At 43.5% G+C, this 15815-nt stretch overlaps 1 protein-coding gene across 7 annotated transcripts in view; it reads right to left on the bottom strand.

The window, feature by feature from the left end:
• The window catches only part of agrn (agrin), a 199016-nt gene extending 193004 nt beyond the window's left edge, over window positions 1–6012 (bottom strand). For 4 of the 7 annotated variants that reach the window (XM_057039704.1, XM_057039706.1, XM_057039709.1 and 1 more), the window contains exons 1-2: window positions 5532–6011; window positions 4324–4585 (exon numbers count right to left, since the gene is read on the bottom strand). In XM_057039704.1, coding sequence (XP_056895684.1) covers window positions 4324–4585; window positions 5532–5732 — 463 coding nt within the window. In that variant the 5' untranslated portion in view covers window positions 5733–6011. Of the gene's footprint in view, window positions 1–4323; window positions 4586–5531 lie in introns of all 7 variants that reach the window. The other 3 variants (XM_057039707.1, XM_057039711.1, XM_057039710.1) reach the window with 2 other exon arrangements.
• Between the last annotated feature and the right edge of the window lie 9803 nt (window positions 6013–15815).

Below are 15815 nucleotides of genomic sequence, written 5' to 3'. Positions count from 1 at the left end.
CCTACCTGACAGTCGAACATACGGTAGGTCATTATGGCGTATTACGCAGCAGTAATGCTCCGACCTTTCTCTGAAATTTCATGCTAAGATGAACGCACTTGTACTTGAGTCTGACATTTAAATTACAGGGCAGGAAACATGCGGCAGGATTTCTCTGTTTTATAGCAGAAAATTCTATCAGGTCAGACATAAAGACTGCCACTGCCAAACAAAAGATGTCATTATTAAGCTCATATGTGACCATAATTAGCAAATTACTATTATGCGACATGTCACTCCTCTGCAAAACTACGGTCCACCAGTTGAAGCTTCCAGCAACATGCCGGCTTAATAGCAGCAAAACCCAGAAGATTCCAATAAATGTTTCAGTGCGGCTGCATCAAGCATGTCCTCACTGCAGCGGAGAACATGAAAACAGCTCAGTTTCAAGGTGGACACTGGACACCAAAGATTAGTGTCACTGAGTCTGTGTACTCGGCATACTTTCAGGGATTTGAGTCACTGATTAACTCTAGCTGTAAATGAACCCTTTGCTACTCAGCAGAGCCAGGACTCAAGGCACACTTTTGGTAATGTCACTTTCCAATGGTTACGCCTGCATTTGGAGAGTACAACTATGTTAGATACTAGATTTTGAATTTGTGTGCGTGATCGTCGATGCCATGTCTTGGTAGTTGAACAACCTTCCAAAAGTGTCACGACAGCAACAACTTTTGCAGCTTTTCATTATTATAATCACTAAGTGAGATGTGACAATGAGATGCCAGGGCCAAAAAGACCCCAAAAAAGCTCAGGTTCTTGCTGTTTCGCCACATCATTCCACAATTATCTGCTCACATATCAAAAGGTGAGGGCGTTGCTTGAGCAGGTCCAGAATTCCAGTCAATTCCCTGCCTCCTCCTTTGGCAAACAGGAAAGAAAAGCGTTTTCTATGAGGCCTACAGGCCCTTTCACCAGAAGGAGCACAGGAGGAGCGGGCGGGGTGCGCTCGCACAGATATCCCACATCCCACCCACTCCGAGGAGCATTCCACAGGACTCCGCTGCTCACCCGTCATTAAGCAAGACCACCTGCCAGCAAATCGGGACCCCCATCATGTTCTCAGCAAGCCTGGTTAACCCCATTACCAGTGAGCCTCTGGTCTGCCGTACACGCGGATCATAAAGAGCCCGCGGTATGTTGGGGAGTAAAACACTTCTCATTAACATCCCACAGGCACGTTTGATTGCAAGGCCTGCAAAAGCTTTTAAAATAGATGCAGCACCAAGGCCCATAGATCTTTGCCGCCGCTGTTGCGTGAGTGTTAACTGACTTCTGACTGCCTCATCTCCACAACCTTAAAGCAGATTTAGAAAAAAACAAAACAAAAGCAGGGGCCAGGGCGGGAGGACATGGTGACAAGAAGGAAGAAACAGCATTTTTCCTTCTTTCCTTTGCAGGGGCCTTGACGGAAAGACTCTGCCATCGAGTCATAAGAAGCTGAAACAAAGGCGGCTAAAAACAGGGCAAGACAGATAACATCTCCCCGAGTGCTCAACACTTCTCCATCAGGACGTTTCCAAAACTCCAACACCGCCCACTTCATCAGTTAAAGTGCAATCAGTGAACAATCAGGGTAACATTTTCAATTCACTCCGATTACACTCTACGCTGTTTGGCTAAATTGCTTCAATCCCGTACAGTCAATGCGGTCAGCGGCTGTGTGCAGTGTGAATTCAGACAGCGAGTCCATGTTAATCACAAGAGCGATGATCAGCACAGCGGGGTCGCAGTCCAAGATGCCGCTCTGCATGTGCCCAAGCTGTTGGTTGATGATGTTAAGATGCATTGATCTTGAAATGAAAAAAGGCTTTTATTACCAAGAACGGAAAAGGAAAATCGGCAGCAAATCATCATCATCGTCGTCACACAACTGAACGACACAACGTACTGCATATTAAGCTGATATCGCACAATGCTACTGAGTAACAACAAGGCTATAGCGGCATTCAATTTGATTTAAGTGATTTAACTTTATTTGCAAGTGCAAAGTCAAGACTGTGCACAAGATCGTGTCTTCATCATTTCCGGATGTGATGAAAAAGTCCTGAAAAAACTCCCTCCATCCACCTTCCCTTTTTACTTTTTAAAGGTGTTACTGATGTAATAGTTGGTTGCAGAGAACAAACTGGCATTCTGCTACAATTTCCTGCCATCGCTGAGTTTTAAAACTCAAACCCCCACATTTACAGCTCTTCATCTTTCCCTCAGAAAAGCCAGGAGTATGTTCAAGTGACTGAACGGTGCAACCGTCTCTAAATATTTGCGATTTTTTAATTTGCATTTAGCTTCTGCTAAATGTCAACACTTGCGGGTAACACTCCTTGAAAAATGTCACATCCTTGTCACGCCAGGTTGTGAAGTGGAATATTAATTCAGGCAGACAGATCTTTATACATTGAGCAGTAAATACGGAATTTTAAGATCTGATCCCCACTCCAGGTGTTTATTAAGCTCTTGTAAACACGTGACTCGGCAGGGCTGCCAGATGAAAGGCTCAAGTGCCACCACCCGATGCGAAAAGCACAGGAATATAAATAGTATGGAAAAAAACAGCGCCTGAAGGCATCAATCTTCACGGGTACTGTTCCAAACTTGACAAAAGTAGACCGCACCAAGCAAAACATGCCTTGTGTTTCGCGCCTGTACACGCACAAAAGACAGTCCCGCCATTTTCAATTCATACGGGATCACTCAATCTTACTTTCTTGCGTCTTTCTACAGCTTCTTTTAGTGACGAGCTTACACAAAGCCTTTTTTCTTCCACCTCGGAAGCCTTCCTTCCAACCTCTGCCAGGCATTCCTGAGCCTAGCCTAACTATCGAAAATGTCAAGAATGAAGAGAAAGCAGAGGAGGGTGAAACAAGTGCTGTGACAGGTAGAGTCTTGTCCCACGGCGCTGACATCGTCAGTCTCTGAGCAGAATGGATGGGATTGCTCTAAACTCATAATTGAAACCATGCGCTGCAATAATCCACAGTTCATTCTCTTCCAGATAGAGGCCTGCCAGTTAATCATTAGGTCCACATTTATAATTTACATATTCAGCCTGAGCGAAATTGACAGTTAGCTTATAATCGAAATTAACTCCAGCGCCTGACTTGAAAAATCTTCTTGACAGGCTATAAAAAAAGAACAATTTCCTTACCACCATCAGTTAAAATTAAATGAGATATGAAAAAAATCAGCTTCTACAGCATAAACCCGCTTTAAATTCAAAACCCCAAAACAAAAAGGCCGCATTCTGGACCATCTGTCAGTGCCAAGAAACTCCGCTCGCCACAAAAGGATACCGAAAGGGGAAAAAAAGGGGGGTTGAATAAAAAGGTTAGCAGTGCAGTGTTTCGTGCCTGGACAGATAAACAGAAGAAGTTTTATGTGTGTGCCAAATGCAACTTAACACTGCAAACAAGCTCTGTCCACTGGAACATCCTGCCACCCTGTAGCGCTCAGAGGAAAGTACCCGGAATAAATACCCCACAACTATGATTGCCCAAGATAGGCTTCTACTCTGTGATCTGCGCACTGATGCCTGAAACCTTTAAATGTTTGACTAAAACTCCACAGAGATGCCAACTTTGTCAAGCGGCATTTAGAAATCAGACAGCAGCAAGTTCACTCTTCTCCGGCCGCACGGTGTCGTTGTCACGCCAGATGCTGAGAGCTGTTTGTCACGCTGTGCAGTTTCTTCAGATCCTGACAAACGACTCGGAGACGTAAAAATACGCAACTTTTATAGGAAATTTTGCTGTATCCGTTGCTGGAGCCCATTCGGTCGATCCCTGACATGAAAGTTGAAATGGTGGGAACCTTTGAGGCAGCTGTAAAACAGTGTGGGAACAGCGACAATTTGCCCTGCAAAGCGCCGGCGTTGTGCGCGTGTACACGTTAAGCGGTTTCACCTTTGACTTAATAAAGTGGCCCAACTGCAGGCTGGAACAGCCTAAGAATCATCCCCTGACCCCTCAACTCATGTTCAGAAGGCGTTATCACACAGCTCAAGGCTACTCTTGGAAAAGGACTTCGCCATGGCAACAAAGCTCCTAAAATGACTCAGGTATACTTTTGTTTTCAGTTCTGGGAAATAATAACAAAGCCCGAGGCTAGGCGACGTCAATCCCGCCTGCTTTAAATGACTTACTGTGATTAACCACAGCATGAAGCGTGTTTACAGAATGTCACACAGGAAGATAAGCAGCACAAAATAATCCAGGATTAAACAATGATGCATCGTTACAAAATGGTAATAGCTTGTCATTTCCAAAAGGGCTGTAGGCCTCTTACCTTCCACGCAGTGCTCCACATCCTCCAGGTTACGCAGGGTAATCCTCATCAGGCTGGAGTTGAGCTTGAGTTCATTTTTGTGTTCCGGGCCCATGGACAGCGAAGAAGGGTTGAGAAAGAATATGCGCGTGTCGCCCGTGGCCACCTGGTTGTCGCAGATTTGGGGGTTGCCAAAGCCGCCTATCATCACCTTGTTGCCGCCATCCAGGAGAATTTCACGGTCGACGCTGGACTTCCCTTTCAAGTAGCGCCACACCCTAACCTTTAGTCGGGGACCGGGAAAAAACACACCTTTTAGCATTTCATTGAAGCCATTAGGAACAGTGACCATTTTTAGCAGACATATCATCCGGATATCTCTTAAGACACTGCATGCTGTCAGAGACAGAGCATCATGGGAAATTCATTTCTGCACCGTCACTGGAAAGCTACTCTACTTCAGTCCGTGTTTATCTGCCTTGTCACATTTCAGCACTAGTTGGCGGATCGTGTTTCCAGAAGATGAGCCCCTCGGCTCTAATCTACTGCACTTCCCCGGGAGAGATGACACAAGTGGACACAGAGGGGAAGGCCAAAGTGCATTCTGGTTATTCTGACACATTTCTATAGTGGGTGCAGAAGACAATCCTGACTGGACACGGGCTTATTTATGGAAACATGCACCGTTTTCTCCACAACATGTGTGTCCTGGTGAACTGAAATCGTTACTGATATGACACCCAGGTGATGTAGAGCAATGGAAAGATCACTGAGTGGTATTGTTGAACGCACTACACAGCAATTTAATGACATTTTGGTTTGGTTGTTTGAGGTTGTGTCAGGACTGTACAGAAACTAAAGTCTTTTGATTTTGTCAGCAAACAACGCATACAGGGAAACAAGTAGGAGTTCGAAATTGGAGCAGAACTCGGGGGCCAGGGTCCCACTGCAACGCGATTGCGTGATCCCTCAGGGTCCCCTTGGTGTAGTCGTTTTGTGTCTATTTCTAAGACATTGCCCGAAACGCGTACGAATGAAGGAGTTTTGTTGATGTTTTTCACGCAATCTGTTGACGCCCCAGATGAGGATTTGAACGCACTCCTTCCAACTGCTCCACGCCATGTAATGCATGCGCAAAAAGCGACTTTTACCGGAGCTCCGCTGGAAGCAGGTGGAATTCCTGCGGAGCGCTGCCGCGCCTCGGCGGCTCGACAGAAGGGGCCGCTTACCTTGCAAGAATAGGTGTTGTGCACCGGGTCCATGTTAATGATTTCATCCACGGTGCCGGTCAGAACTACGTTGGCCTCCTCTTCCCTGTCCTCCAGGTTCTTCTCCGGGCAACTTGCGGCGCAGCGCTGCCACAGAGCCACGAGCAGCCCCGCGAAGAGCAGCGCTGTCCGGCCGGCCCGGAGTGCGCCCCTGGAACTCATGACCACCGCACGGATGCCGCAAAAAAGTTAACTTTCTCAAATTCTAGTTGGTCCGAAAACAAAAGTCCAAACTTTCTATTTGCAACCAGCCTGCTATCGGGTTCTTCGCTGCCGATCACCAGTGTCTCCTGTGCTGTCCAGTCCAGTGCCCCGCATCTGCAGCCCGGGTTAAAAATCCCTTTCTGCCGCCGCCGGCTGGGAGACCAGGAGGAAGAGAGGAGGAGGAGGTGGTGGAGGAAGGGCTTGGGATCGCTCTCTCTCTCTCTCTCTCCCCCACCAAGAAAGCTGCTGCACCCTCGCTTCCCCCACTTTTGCTCTCTCTCTCTCTCTCTCTCTCTCTCTGTCTCCCTCTTCCTCTCCTCTCTATCTCTCTCTCTCCAAGGAAACTGCTGCACCCTCGCTTCCCTCACTTTTGCTCTCTCTCTCCCTCTTCCTCCCCTCTCTATCTCTCTCTCTCTCCAATAAAGCTGCTGCACCCTCGCTTCCCTCACTTTTGCTCTCTCTCTCTCCCCCTCTTTCTCTCTCCATTTGCATGCGATCTGAATTGCTGATCCCACAAGTGCACAAGTGAGGCTAAGTAGGTGGCGGGATGGGGGGATCTGGAGCCTGGGATCCCAGGAGAGAGCGGTTGTCCAACGTCGCCCCCAGTCGGACAGACGGCGCCTTTGCCTCCGGCTCCAGAAGGCGTCTCTGCATCACGGCTCGAACAATGTTCACCACCATGTCCTCCAAGACGATCTTCTGTGGTTTGTTATTAGTCTGCAGCCAGGAGATAACGCGGCTTTAAGAGTCAAAACGATGTGAGGTGCGTTTGACAGTGTTGTTTTTAGGCAACCGTCTGCTGCAGAATGACAACAGGTGTCAAACATGAACAGCTGTGTTGCCCCATATATCTCGATTTTGGAAGCAGAATCTGGACGTGCAGCACCAACGATAGTGTCTGTTTCAATTTCTCTCCCAGGGAATCAAAAGATGATGGATAAACTGGCTTCAAATGAATGATTTTGCATGTCTCAGATGGTGCCGGTCATCCGGCACACATACAACACTAACTTTATCCGATTTAGTTTTCCTATGTGTTTTCTAAAAATTCAAGATAAATAGTTCAAGATGAGCTGATGGTCAAAAACCTATAAAGCTGGTATCAGATATCTAATCTGACATTTTAATCTTTTTTAATCTCCAGATCCAACTCTCACATCGTTTTAAAACAGCAAGGCCGAATGGTCGATCTGATTCACACGCTCTGCCAGATAAAATTAAAGATACTTATTTCAATCTGTAAATGTTACCATATGTCATTTTGTCAGAATCCCCATTTAGGAGACAGCAGTGTGTAAATTTCCACTCTTCTAAAGATGTAACTCTGACTGCCCTTCAATTTTGGAGGAAAATAACAGGGTTGGATGTTGCTAGGGAGGATATTTGCAGAAATTTCTTCAAGTAGGCCTTGGCACTGATGGAGGATTTAAAGAGACACCCGGGTCTGAAGTGAAAAACGATATCATTTGTTGGTGATTTTCATGTTCTTTTTATAGAGGAAGTAAGGATCACTCTTGATGGTGAGAGGACACACAGTCAATATGGGGAGTCCAAAATTGTTCCAGCAAAAATAATCTCCAAAGTTAACAAATGACAAAATCATCAGGCAGCTGTTCCACCGAGACAAAATAACAGGCTTATGTAGAGAGAACTTGTGGTTTTAAATAACATTTTCATTGGCTTTGCCCCAGCGTGACCAAGCATCGTTATGTATGTGACATGATTTTAAGTTTGCTGATTAGAGTTAGCTCTGTTAGCAGCAGGAATCAATCACCTCAGGGGTGCTCAGCTGTTCTTTTTTCTGGTTTTACAAAACAGTGTGTTAAGCATAACTGTCCATGTTTATATTTGATTTAAAGCAAAAAAAGGCCCTCTATTCTATTAACATAGAGAACATTGGCAAAAAATTACACGTCCGTCAAGTAAACCTCTCAGACTGTATATTGATTGCTTTCAAAATGCATTAAAAAGATGATCATGTTTTCACCCCTGGCTGGCTGGCTGGTTGGCTGGCTGGTTGGCTGATTTGCTAGCTGGCTGGTTGGCCAACTATTATGTTGAAACATAAATGTTTTGTATGAATTCCACACTTTTGCTTCATTCAGTACATGGAGATCTGCATTCATCTCACAGCAGTTTGTCCTTCAACTGCATCTGGAGCTTGGCTCCCATCTCATGCATCCCATAATGAACACCGCTGCACAATAACAAGGTCAACGGTCATGGATCCTTCAAAATTATTATAGGTTTTGTGACAAGAAGACGAGCAACTCATTGTGCGCTAACAAGACTAACAAGCAAATGCTGCTATTAGACAGTCCCAATCTTCATGACAGATAAGTTCCCAGTAGTTCTCAGTAGTGGAGGTGAGAGTGACCCAGTTTTAACCTACTTCCACTGTCATGTCGAGACCAGTCATGCTCTGAGGTGTAGGTTGTACAGGAGCAGCAGCATTACACAATACTTATTAAGTATTCCAACAGGCTGTGGAACAGTGGGAAAACTGAAGCTGTAGTTGTAATCTTCCCTCAACTATAACTGTAAACCTACATATAGTAACAAAAAGCACTGCAAAACAAGGTTGAAACATACTGTTTTACTGGAGGATTGCAGTCTATTTAGAATCCAAAGGCGTGGTTAGATGTCCATGCTGCCCTGTCCACACCCTGACCCTTCAACATGTCTACCCTTCCATCAGTAACATGTCCATCCTCTTCGCAAGTGCCAGCTGACCAGAGATGCAAAAATGTTGCTGTATCACAGAAGTGCAGCAAAAATGCTGATATTTATATTTCAAAAACACGACAACACAGTGACTGTGAAATAAGATCACACACACAAGCAAAAATACACTTAAAACAATATAAATTACTTATTTTTTTCTTTTTCAGTATCGAAATTGGTCTTTACAGCCCAGAACAATCCAATTAAATCCGGAGGGTTAGACACATAATGGCCTTGCAACCTAAATAAATTCCCATATTTTACACATGAACAGCTACTCTGAATGGAATGTTATTGTCAGTCACAATACAATCAAAAGTCCTTATCAATCCCATTTTGAACTAACATAGTCATGTCTGCGTCCGAATGGCTCATCTCTCATGCAAAACAGAAACCATTAAAGCTCCAACCCCTGTTTGTCTCTTCTTCCACCCATAAATATTTCTACACAAAAGCCACAACCAGGATTCCAGTGTTCAGAATTTCTGCCATTCGTTTGCAAATAAAAGTAATTGGCAAAAAGAAGAGAAATGGGAGCTCACTCCAGAGGAGACACTTTGTTGGGTTACACCTTTATCGTTTGTGTGGCTTTGAAGCTGATATCCTCATTAGAAATAATTGGTTTTAAAAATACAATTTCCTATTTGTTTTGGACTTTTGAATAATTTAGAATTATAGCTGGAATAATAGCTAAGGATGATAAGGGCGATGGCCTACATGCTGAAAAAAGTCCCCTTCTAGTGAAACAAATGTAACCTAAGAAGACACCTCAGCATCCAAATAGCATGCAAAGTCACCAGGCTGCATTTCCTCTGGCCGCGTACCACTGCACCATTGGCACTGAAGCAATTGCTGCACAGCACTTTTTTTAAGTAATTATTTTGGCCTCTATAAGCAATGTCGTATACCTCCGCCTAAGTTATTTAGAAATGTTGCCCCTCAGTCGTGTAGACATCCTTTGAATTGACCGGGCCAGTTCGTGTCGGCTTGCATGCGTGTAGTGTTTTGCACCGCACCTGTGGAACATGTGTGGGTGCTCCCTCTTATCGGTCGCCTGACAAGCAGCGCAGATAACCAAATGAAAAATTCCAGCGCTATCACACACGGCCGCAGCAGCCCTTCGGTTTGTCAAGAGGATGGAATCAGTTCTCGCTATCAGGTATCAGAGCGAGAAGTGAGAATGGCGTCTGCCTGGAATACCCGCTTCAAACCACCAAGACAGTGTCTGGTTACATTACAGCCTGTCTTTTTCATTTGAGTCAACACTGGGATGACTGTTAAACTCACTTTAGGTGATTTTGTTTGTTTGAGGGTTATTGTTTCTGAATCTTGGTGTCTACCTAACTTCTGACCCTTAGATACTTTTAGTTTTTATATCGTGCGATTGAATATACGAATTTGACTGTTTCCTCATGACTGTTTACATCAGAGGTTACATCAGAGGCGCGTCAGCATGCATGCAGCTCTCATCCAAAACAACTTCCTTTGAAATGACACAATTTCTGTGAGCTCACATCTACGTGGGGGCCGGATAGTAGATTCTGTGGCACTTTATAGATACAGTATATATACATTTCCTATTTCAAGTCAGTAAGGGCTATGTTTAGTTTGTCTGACAGAGTGCCAGATGGCCGTCCGCCTTGTGGTGTCAAGTCTAAACAGGAAAGCTGGTCTCACACCTGGTTTTATTCCTGTGTATTTAACTGGAATGCCAGATAGTTCAATGCCTGCAGAGCCTCACCCATTTCTCTTCCTCCGAAGACTGAGACTTCAAGCAAAGCTGAAATGGCAAACTTTTTCCTTAATGTAAAAAAATGCTACTCCCCCCCCATCCACTTCCACTTATGGTTTCTTATCTGGATGGGTTGTCAGACAGATTGCATGTTCAGTAGAGACGAGATAAAGTCGTGCCGGTGAAAAACACCAGGCCGTAGCATCTGTCTCTTTTAAGATAGGGACCGTCGTAAAGGCCCGATCACTTCCTCGTGTCGCACCTGACATGCGACCGAATCGTCCTAAAGCTGATTCACTGCTGAAAAATCGCTGTCATTAAAGCCCCCATAAGGGGGGCCCGGCAAAGGGTTTCTTGCAAGTCATTATGTTTAAAGCCAGCAATCAGCTGTTTGCTGGCCACATCGACTCCAGTGCAGCCGTGAGTGATGGCGAGCCAGCTCCCATGACTGTTACAATATTACCAAACCTCTCTATCCATCTGCTCCCTCTCCCACCCAGCTCCTGGTCATTTATGCAGAGTGGCTACGATTTACGGACTGCCGTTTGTCTAATGGATAGCATTCCTTCATGCCCTGCTTGTTCTTTGGCAGCCACTCGCTGAATCCATTAGGTAATGAGTCCACTGCGGAGGCCCACCAGTGCGCCAGGGCAAATGAATGATCAAGACTTGTCCGACTCTTAGTGATTAAGTTATGAGGACGTTGCATTCTGTACAGGTCGTCCGCTCCTGTTGTAATAAGATCTTTAGCATTTTGATGTAAAATCAGTTCCAATTTAATATATTGAATCTAAAGCTGCCTAATAGGGCAAGAAGAAGAAGTGCTACTGTTCTCCTCCAGTTGGGACTCTCTGACGTATAGTGACAGTAATAACAGTGCCAGAGAGAGTTCTATATGTGGTCCTTATCCCTCAGCATTAACGTTTGATGTATAGGTCAGGGTCCTCTTCACAAAAAGAAAAGCAATCTGATCAATAGCTTGACCCTTGCTCCCTCACCCTCTGTTTCTGTCTCTGTGTGTCCTCTCCGAGGGCCACGCCAGCAGCCAAATTAAGCATTATAGAAGTAGAAAGTGCAGCATCATCATGGCTTCCTCCCCTACAAACTTGGCTTGTCCCAAACTGGACGTCCATTTGCATTAGCTAATTGCGCGCTCCACTGCATCTTCGTCACTTTGGCAGTTTCTCCTCTGACAGACTGGACTAGTTCAAATCAGGGAAGTCCAGCTCTACGGGGACTAGTCATATGAGATGCATCAATCAAACGTCTACAGAGAGTAATGATCATTTCAGTGTCGTTTAATAGAGATGGCTGTCAGTGCCATTTTATCCCTGCAGAAACGAAGGTGATGGGTGACAGTCGGGTTGCTCAGGTTTGTTCAAGGTCTTCAGAATGAGGACACTATAAGGATGACAAGAAACAAGTTATGCAATATCAGACACACTCACTATGTTGAGGAAATTATAACAAGAGAAAGACATCGACCAGTGATCTCCTCAGAATTATTCACCTCAATTAAGCTTGTATTCATAGTTTTAATTACCCTTGTGAAGTATACATATATTTTGAATTATAATTACTTGCTTAAACAGGTTAAACAGGCATTCTATAACCATAATGAATGTTTTTCAAATCTTAATTATTCATTTATGTATATTAATATCTACACATCTTAACTAAACTTCACTTAATGGAGTAATACGTTAAAACAAAGACACTATAAAAGGTTAAATAAGAAATGTAGAATAAGAATTGATGCTTCTTGTCATATGGGATATTATTTGTCTAATGTTTGTATTAGAGTAACGATGTCACATCAATTGAGTTTATTTTAGCAGACATTAGAATGATAGTGCATATTTGAATATATTTTCCCAATAGTACACAAAATGCAGGAAGAAATTGGCATCCAAAACAAAAACTTAATAAAGATTGTATTTTGTTCAAAAGTGGAAACATGGAAAGTCTTGATGCTCAAGTATGTAAATTACTGTTTTAAATTTAAATCCATCCGCATGAATGCACATTTTTAATGGTTACATGACTTGTAGTCTGGGACATAGGAGAAGAAGATTTGTGACTCGTGACCAAAAAAAAGAGACTACAAATATTCCAAAGTCTTACGCCTGGGAGATATATACAATTTAACAAATGCAACGGACTGTCCAAGAAAAACGGCAGCGCTATGGGGACTTACTCAGCATTCCCTTTCTCACTTCTTTTTATTAAAGGCGGCTCAAAGTTAGAGCACATTTAATTTGATCTGTCCACAGATAAATGTACTTTTCCCAACTTTCCTTTTAATACTGAAAAATGCTTGCTGGGGACAGGCTCAGCTGGGCCAACTTCTTCTGCATAAATTATGAGAGCACTTCAGACCTGAAGAGCATTTGATGGTTGCAGTTGCTGCAAGAACAAAGTGCAGTAGAAGAAAAGATAGTGTCCATTTATTTTCATGCTAAACCTCATAGGATGCTGTTTATTTATTCCCTGTTCCCCTTTTGGGACAGTGTTTTGGTAAACCATAGAAGCCGAGAATTCTGGGTAGCTATGGTGTAGTAATGATGTCATTCATTGTATCTCACCAATCAAATGTGCTCTGTATGAGTTTTCCTGTATGGAGGCAAAATACAGCCAAATGACCAAACATAAACGCTTGAATAATATTTACAATGATCAAAATATTTTGAGAACTTTGTATTTTCAGTGTAGTTCAAGAACCAACCAGTAGAGGGCGAATTACGTGCTTTTTAGGCATTTCCTGTGTTGGTTGGAGTAGATTCTGACTGTAGACCTGGATGCAGCAGTTCCAGGACCGCAGATCTGGCATTAGGAAATGATTAGGAAAGCTGACTTTCATTTGTTGAAATTAGGTTTATTCTATGGTAAATAATATGCATCAGCTATCCTTTAATTTAAGAAAGCAATAAATCAATGTGCAGATGTTGAATAAACCATTTAATATCAAGCTGGTTTCACTTGATGACCAAGATAAATCAGGCCAGGATATTATTCCGATGATGCAGTAAAATACCCCAAAACTGCCATATCTCTGAACCATGTCTTTATCCAAATTACACACACATGCACATGCACCCAGAGGGACTATTAAAGCCTATAATTTATAAGGACTATGAAATCATAAAAACACGCCAAGGTGTTTCACCCTAAGAGGCCATCAGGGCAGTTACAAAATGGCCACCAAACTCCTTCTTTTAAAGGGTCACAGCTGGTCACATGACTATCAGTGGTCAAACGACCAAGCCAAAGGGCACACAACCAAAAACTATACAGCAGTTGGTTAGAAGATATACCAACAATGTCTATTAATAAACCTCTGTATCATTCCACACCACTACAAAGAAAAATTCTCTCTAAGCAGAAAAAAAGAAGAGATTCAAAAAGAAAAATAGAAAAATAGAGAAAAGTCCACTGTTTTGAAGACATATATTTAGAATGGCTCTCTTTCTAAGATCCTGGGCATTTATATCAATATCAGCCATTGGAACTGAGATTCGTTTAACTCTCTGAAACTGACCAAAAGGTATCTCATCAATCAGCCCGGAGGGTGGAAATTGTATGTAAGCCACCTACATCATCTTTAGAGATCTTCAGATCAAGAAAACTATTATTGTCTATTGTCTAATAAAGGCTGAACTATTGTTTTATTGAGAAGAACCTGAAGTTCTAATTCTGATCCAGACCAAAGTAAGAGAATGTCATCTACAGTATGTGTCCACCTCTGCACAGAATTTTATCTATGTAGACAGTCTGGCTTGATAACACAAACTTCTCCTCCCAGTGTCCCATTAACAGGTTGGAATGGCTGTACCACTCATCCATCAGAAGGATTATTATTTGACGTCCATTCAGTGAGTTGTATGATGAATGCAGCAGGGCCGTCTGTCCTGGTTGACTCTATATTTTTAATTCAGTTTAGTTTATTGAGTACATGTGTACTCTCTTGAATAAAACCACAACTCTAACACAAATGATTTAATGTGAATGTCAACAGATTTGGGTACTGGTTTGGTAACCGACTCATTCCCACTTCCAGGGGGTTCGTTTTTGTGGACTTTTGAAAGCATCTGGTGTTATTACACTGCTTCATGTTCATTCTGAGAAATGTAGGAGCATTTCCTTAAGTTCATTCTTTATTTGCTCTGACATTAGTAACACAGGGTATTGCATTTCTTATGAATAAGAATTGAAAAAAGGCACATAGAGAGAAATAACCGCAAGTTCTCACCTTCAGAGTGAGTGTGTGCATTCCCGGAATGGACTCTATACCGTCAACAACACCTTCTCCGGTGACAGCACACGTCTCCGTGTTCAAAAGGGGATATGGGTCGATAATCAGCACCTTTCATGCAAATCCACATGAATGCCAGATGAATGTGAGATTGGCCCGGAGACATGGACTGGTTGTGCGTGAATGCCTTTGCCTTAAATCAGTTATGTCCTGTGCATCTTGTGCCTCCTCCACTCTGTTCTTGAGGAAACACTAACGGATATGGTGAACAGAAAGTACTTTGGTGAAGACAAGACTCCTGTGCTGGCATCTCTTCATTGGCTGCTAATTAAGCGGGAATGCTGTTGTGCTGGTGTGATCGGGTCGTAGGCCACAGACGGACAGTCGCAGATAATCATACCAGTGACTGATGCAACGTTAATTTATGATTAATAGAACACCTATACTCCAGAGTGATATTGTCTGTATGAAGTCACAGTGCTGTTGCACTCCATTGCAGAATTTCCAAATTTAATTGGAAAGTTTCATCTGGAAGGCCACTTTCTACTTGGAAAGTCAGAGATTCCCCAAACCCCCCCCCATCCCCTGAGTTGGCTTGCAACACCCCCAGTGTAAACAGTAAACAGGGCTCTCGCCCTTTGATACTTTGTTGTAAACAACCAAATAAGCCGAGAGAGGAAAAGTGGGTTGCACTCTGCGTTTTGTGGTCCATCTTGTATTTGAAGGTTGCAGAAGCACAGAACGTTTGTCCAGAAGTTGTTTATATTCGGGCAATCATGAGAATCACTTTCGTGGAGGTCGTCTTGTTTTATCACCTCATAAATAGAACACTGAAAGGTCTGTTGTGATGTCCTACCAAGTCCTTCCAGTACTCCTGGAATGTCTCTTGTCCAATCAAGTTACCTGGTTGGAATTAACCGTTGTGGGGCGACCTGGCGACCTCTGACCCCACTCAGCTCTAGCATTGATTCCTCTGTGTAATTAATCTATTTGCATGTTTGATGTATGTCTATTCTCTCCTCAACCCAGTCCCCCCCTTCTTTATCCAGCTGGCCAGTCCTCCTGTTAAAAGGGAGATTTTTCCTTGTTGCTTGTTGGAGGTCAGGCCCCGGATTTCTCTAAAGCACCTAGAGGCAATATTGACTGCAACAGATGCTATATAAATAAAGTTGAACAGAACTGAATTGAATCTCCAACCACTCCCTCTATCTGACTGAATTTTCCTAAAAAGCGACAGAATGAAAGAATAAAGTGAGGATTAGTAGATGGATGGACAGACGGACGGACGGATGGATGGATGGATGGATGGATGGATGGATGGATGCTCTGATAA

The sequence above is a fragment of the Takifugu flavidus genome, chromosome 8, assembly GCF_003711565.1.
Source record: "Takifugu flavidus isolate HTHZ2018 chromosome 8, ASM371156v2, whole genome shotgun sequence".
In the NCBI taxonomy this organism is placed as follows: domain Eukaryota; kingdom Metazoa; phylum Chordata; class Actinopteri; order Tetraodontiformes; family Tetraodontidae; genus Takifugu; species Takifugu flavidus.
The sequence above is the reverse complement of the archived record's forward strand: the minus strand, read 5'-3'. Positions and strand labels throughout refer to the sequence as shown.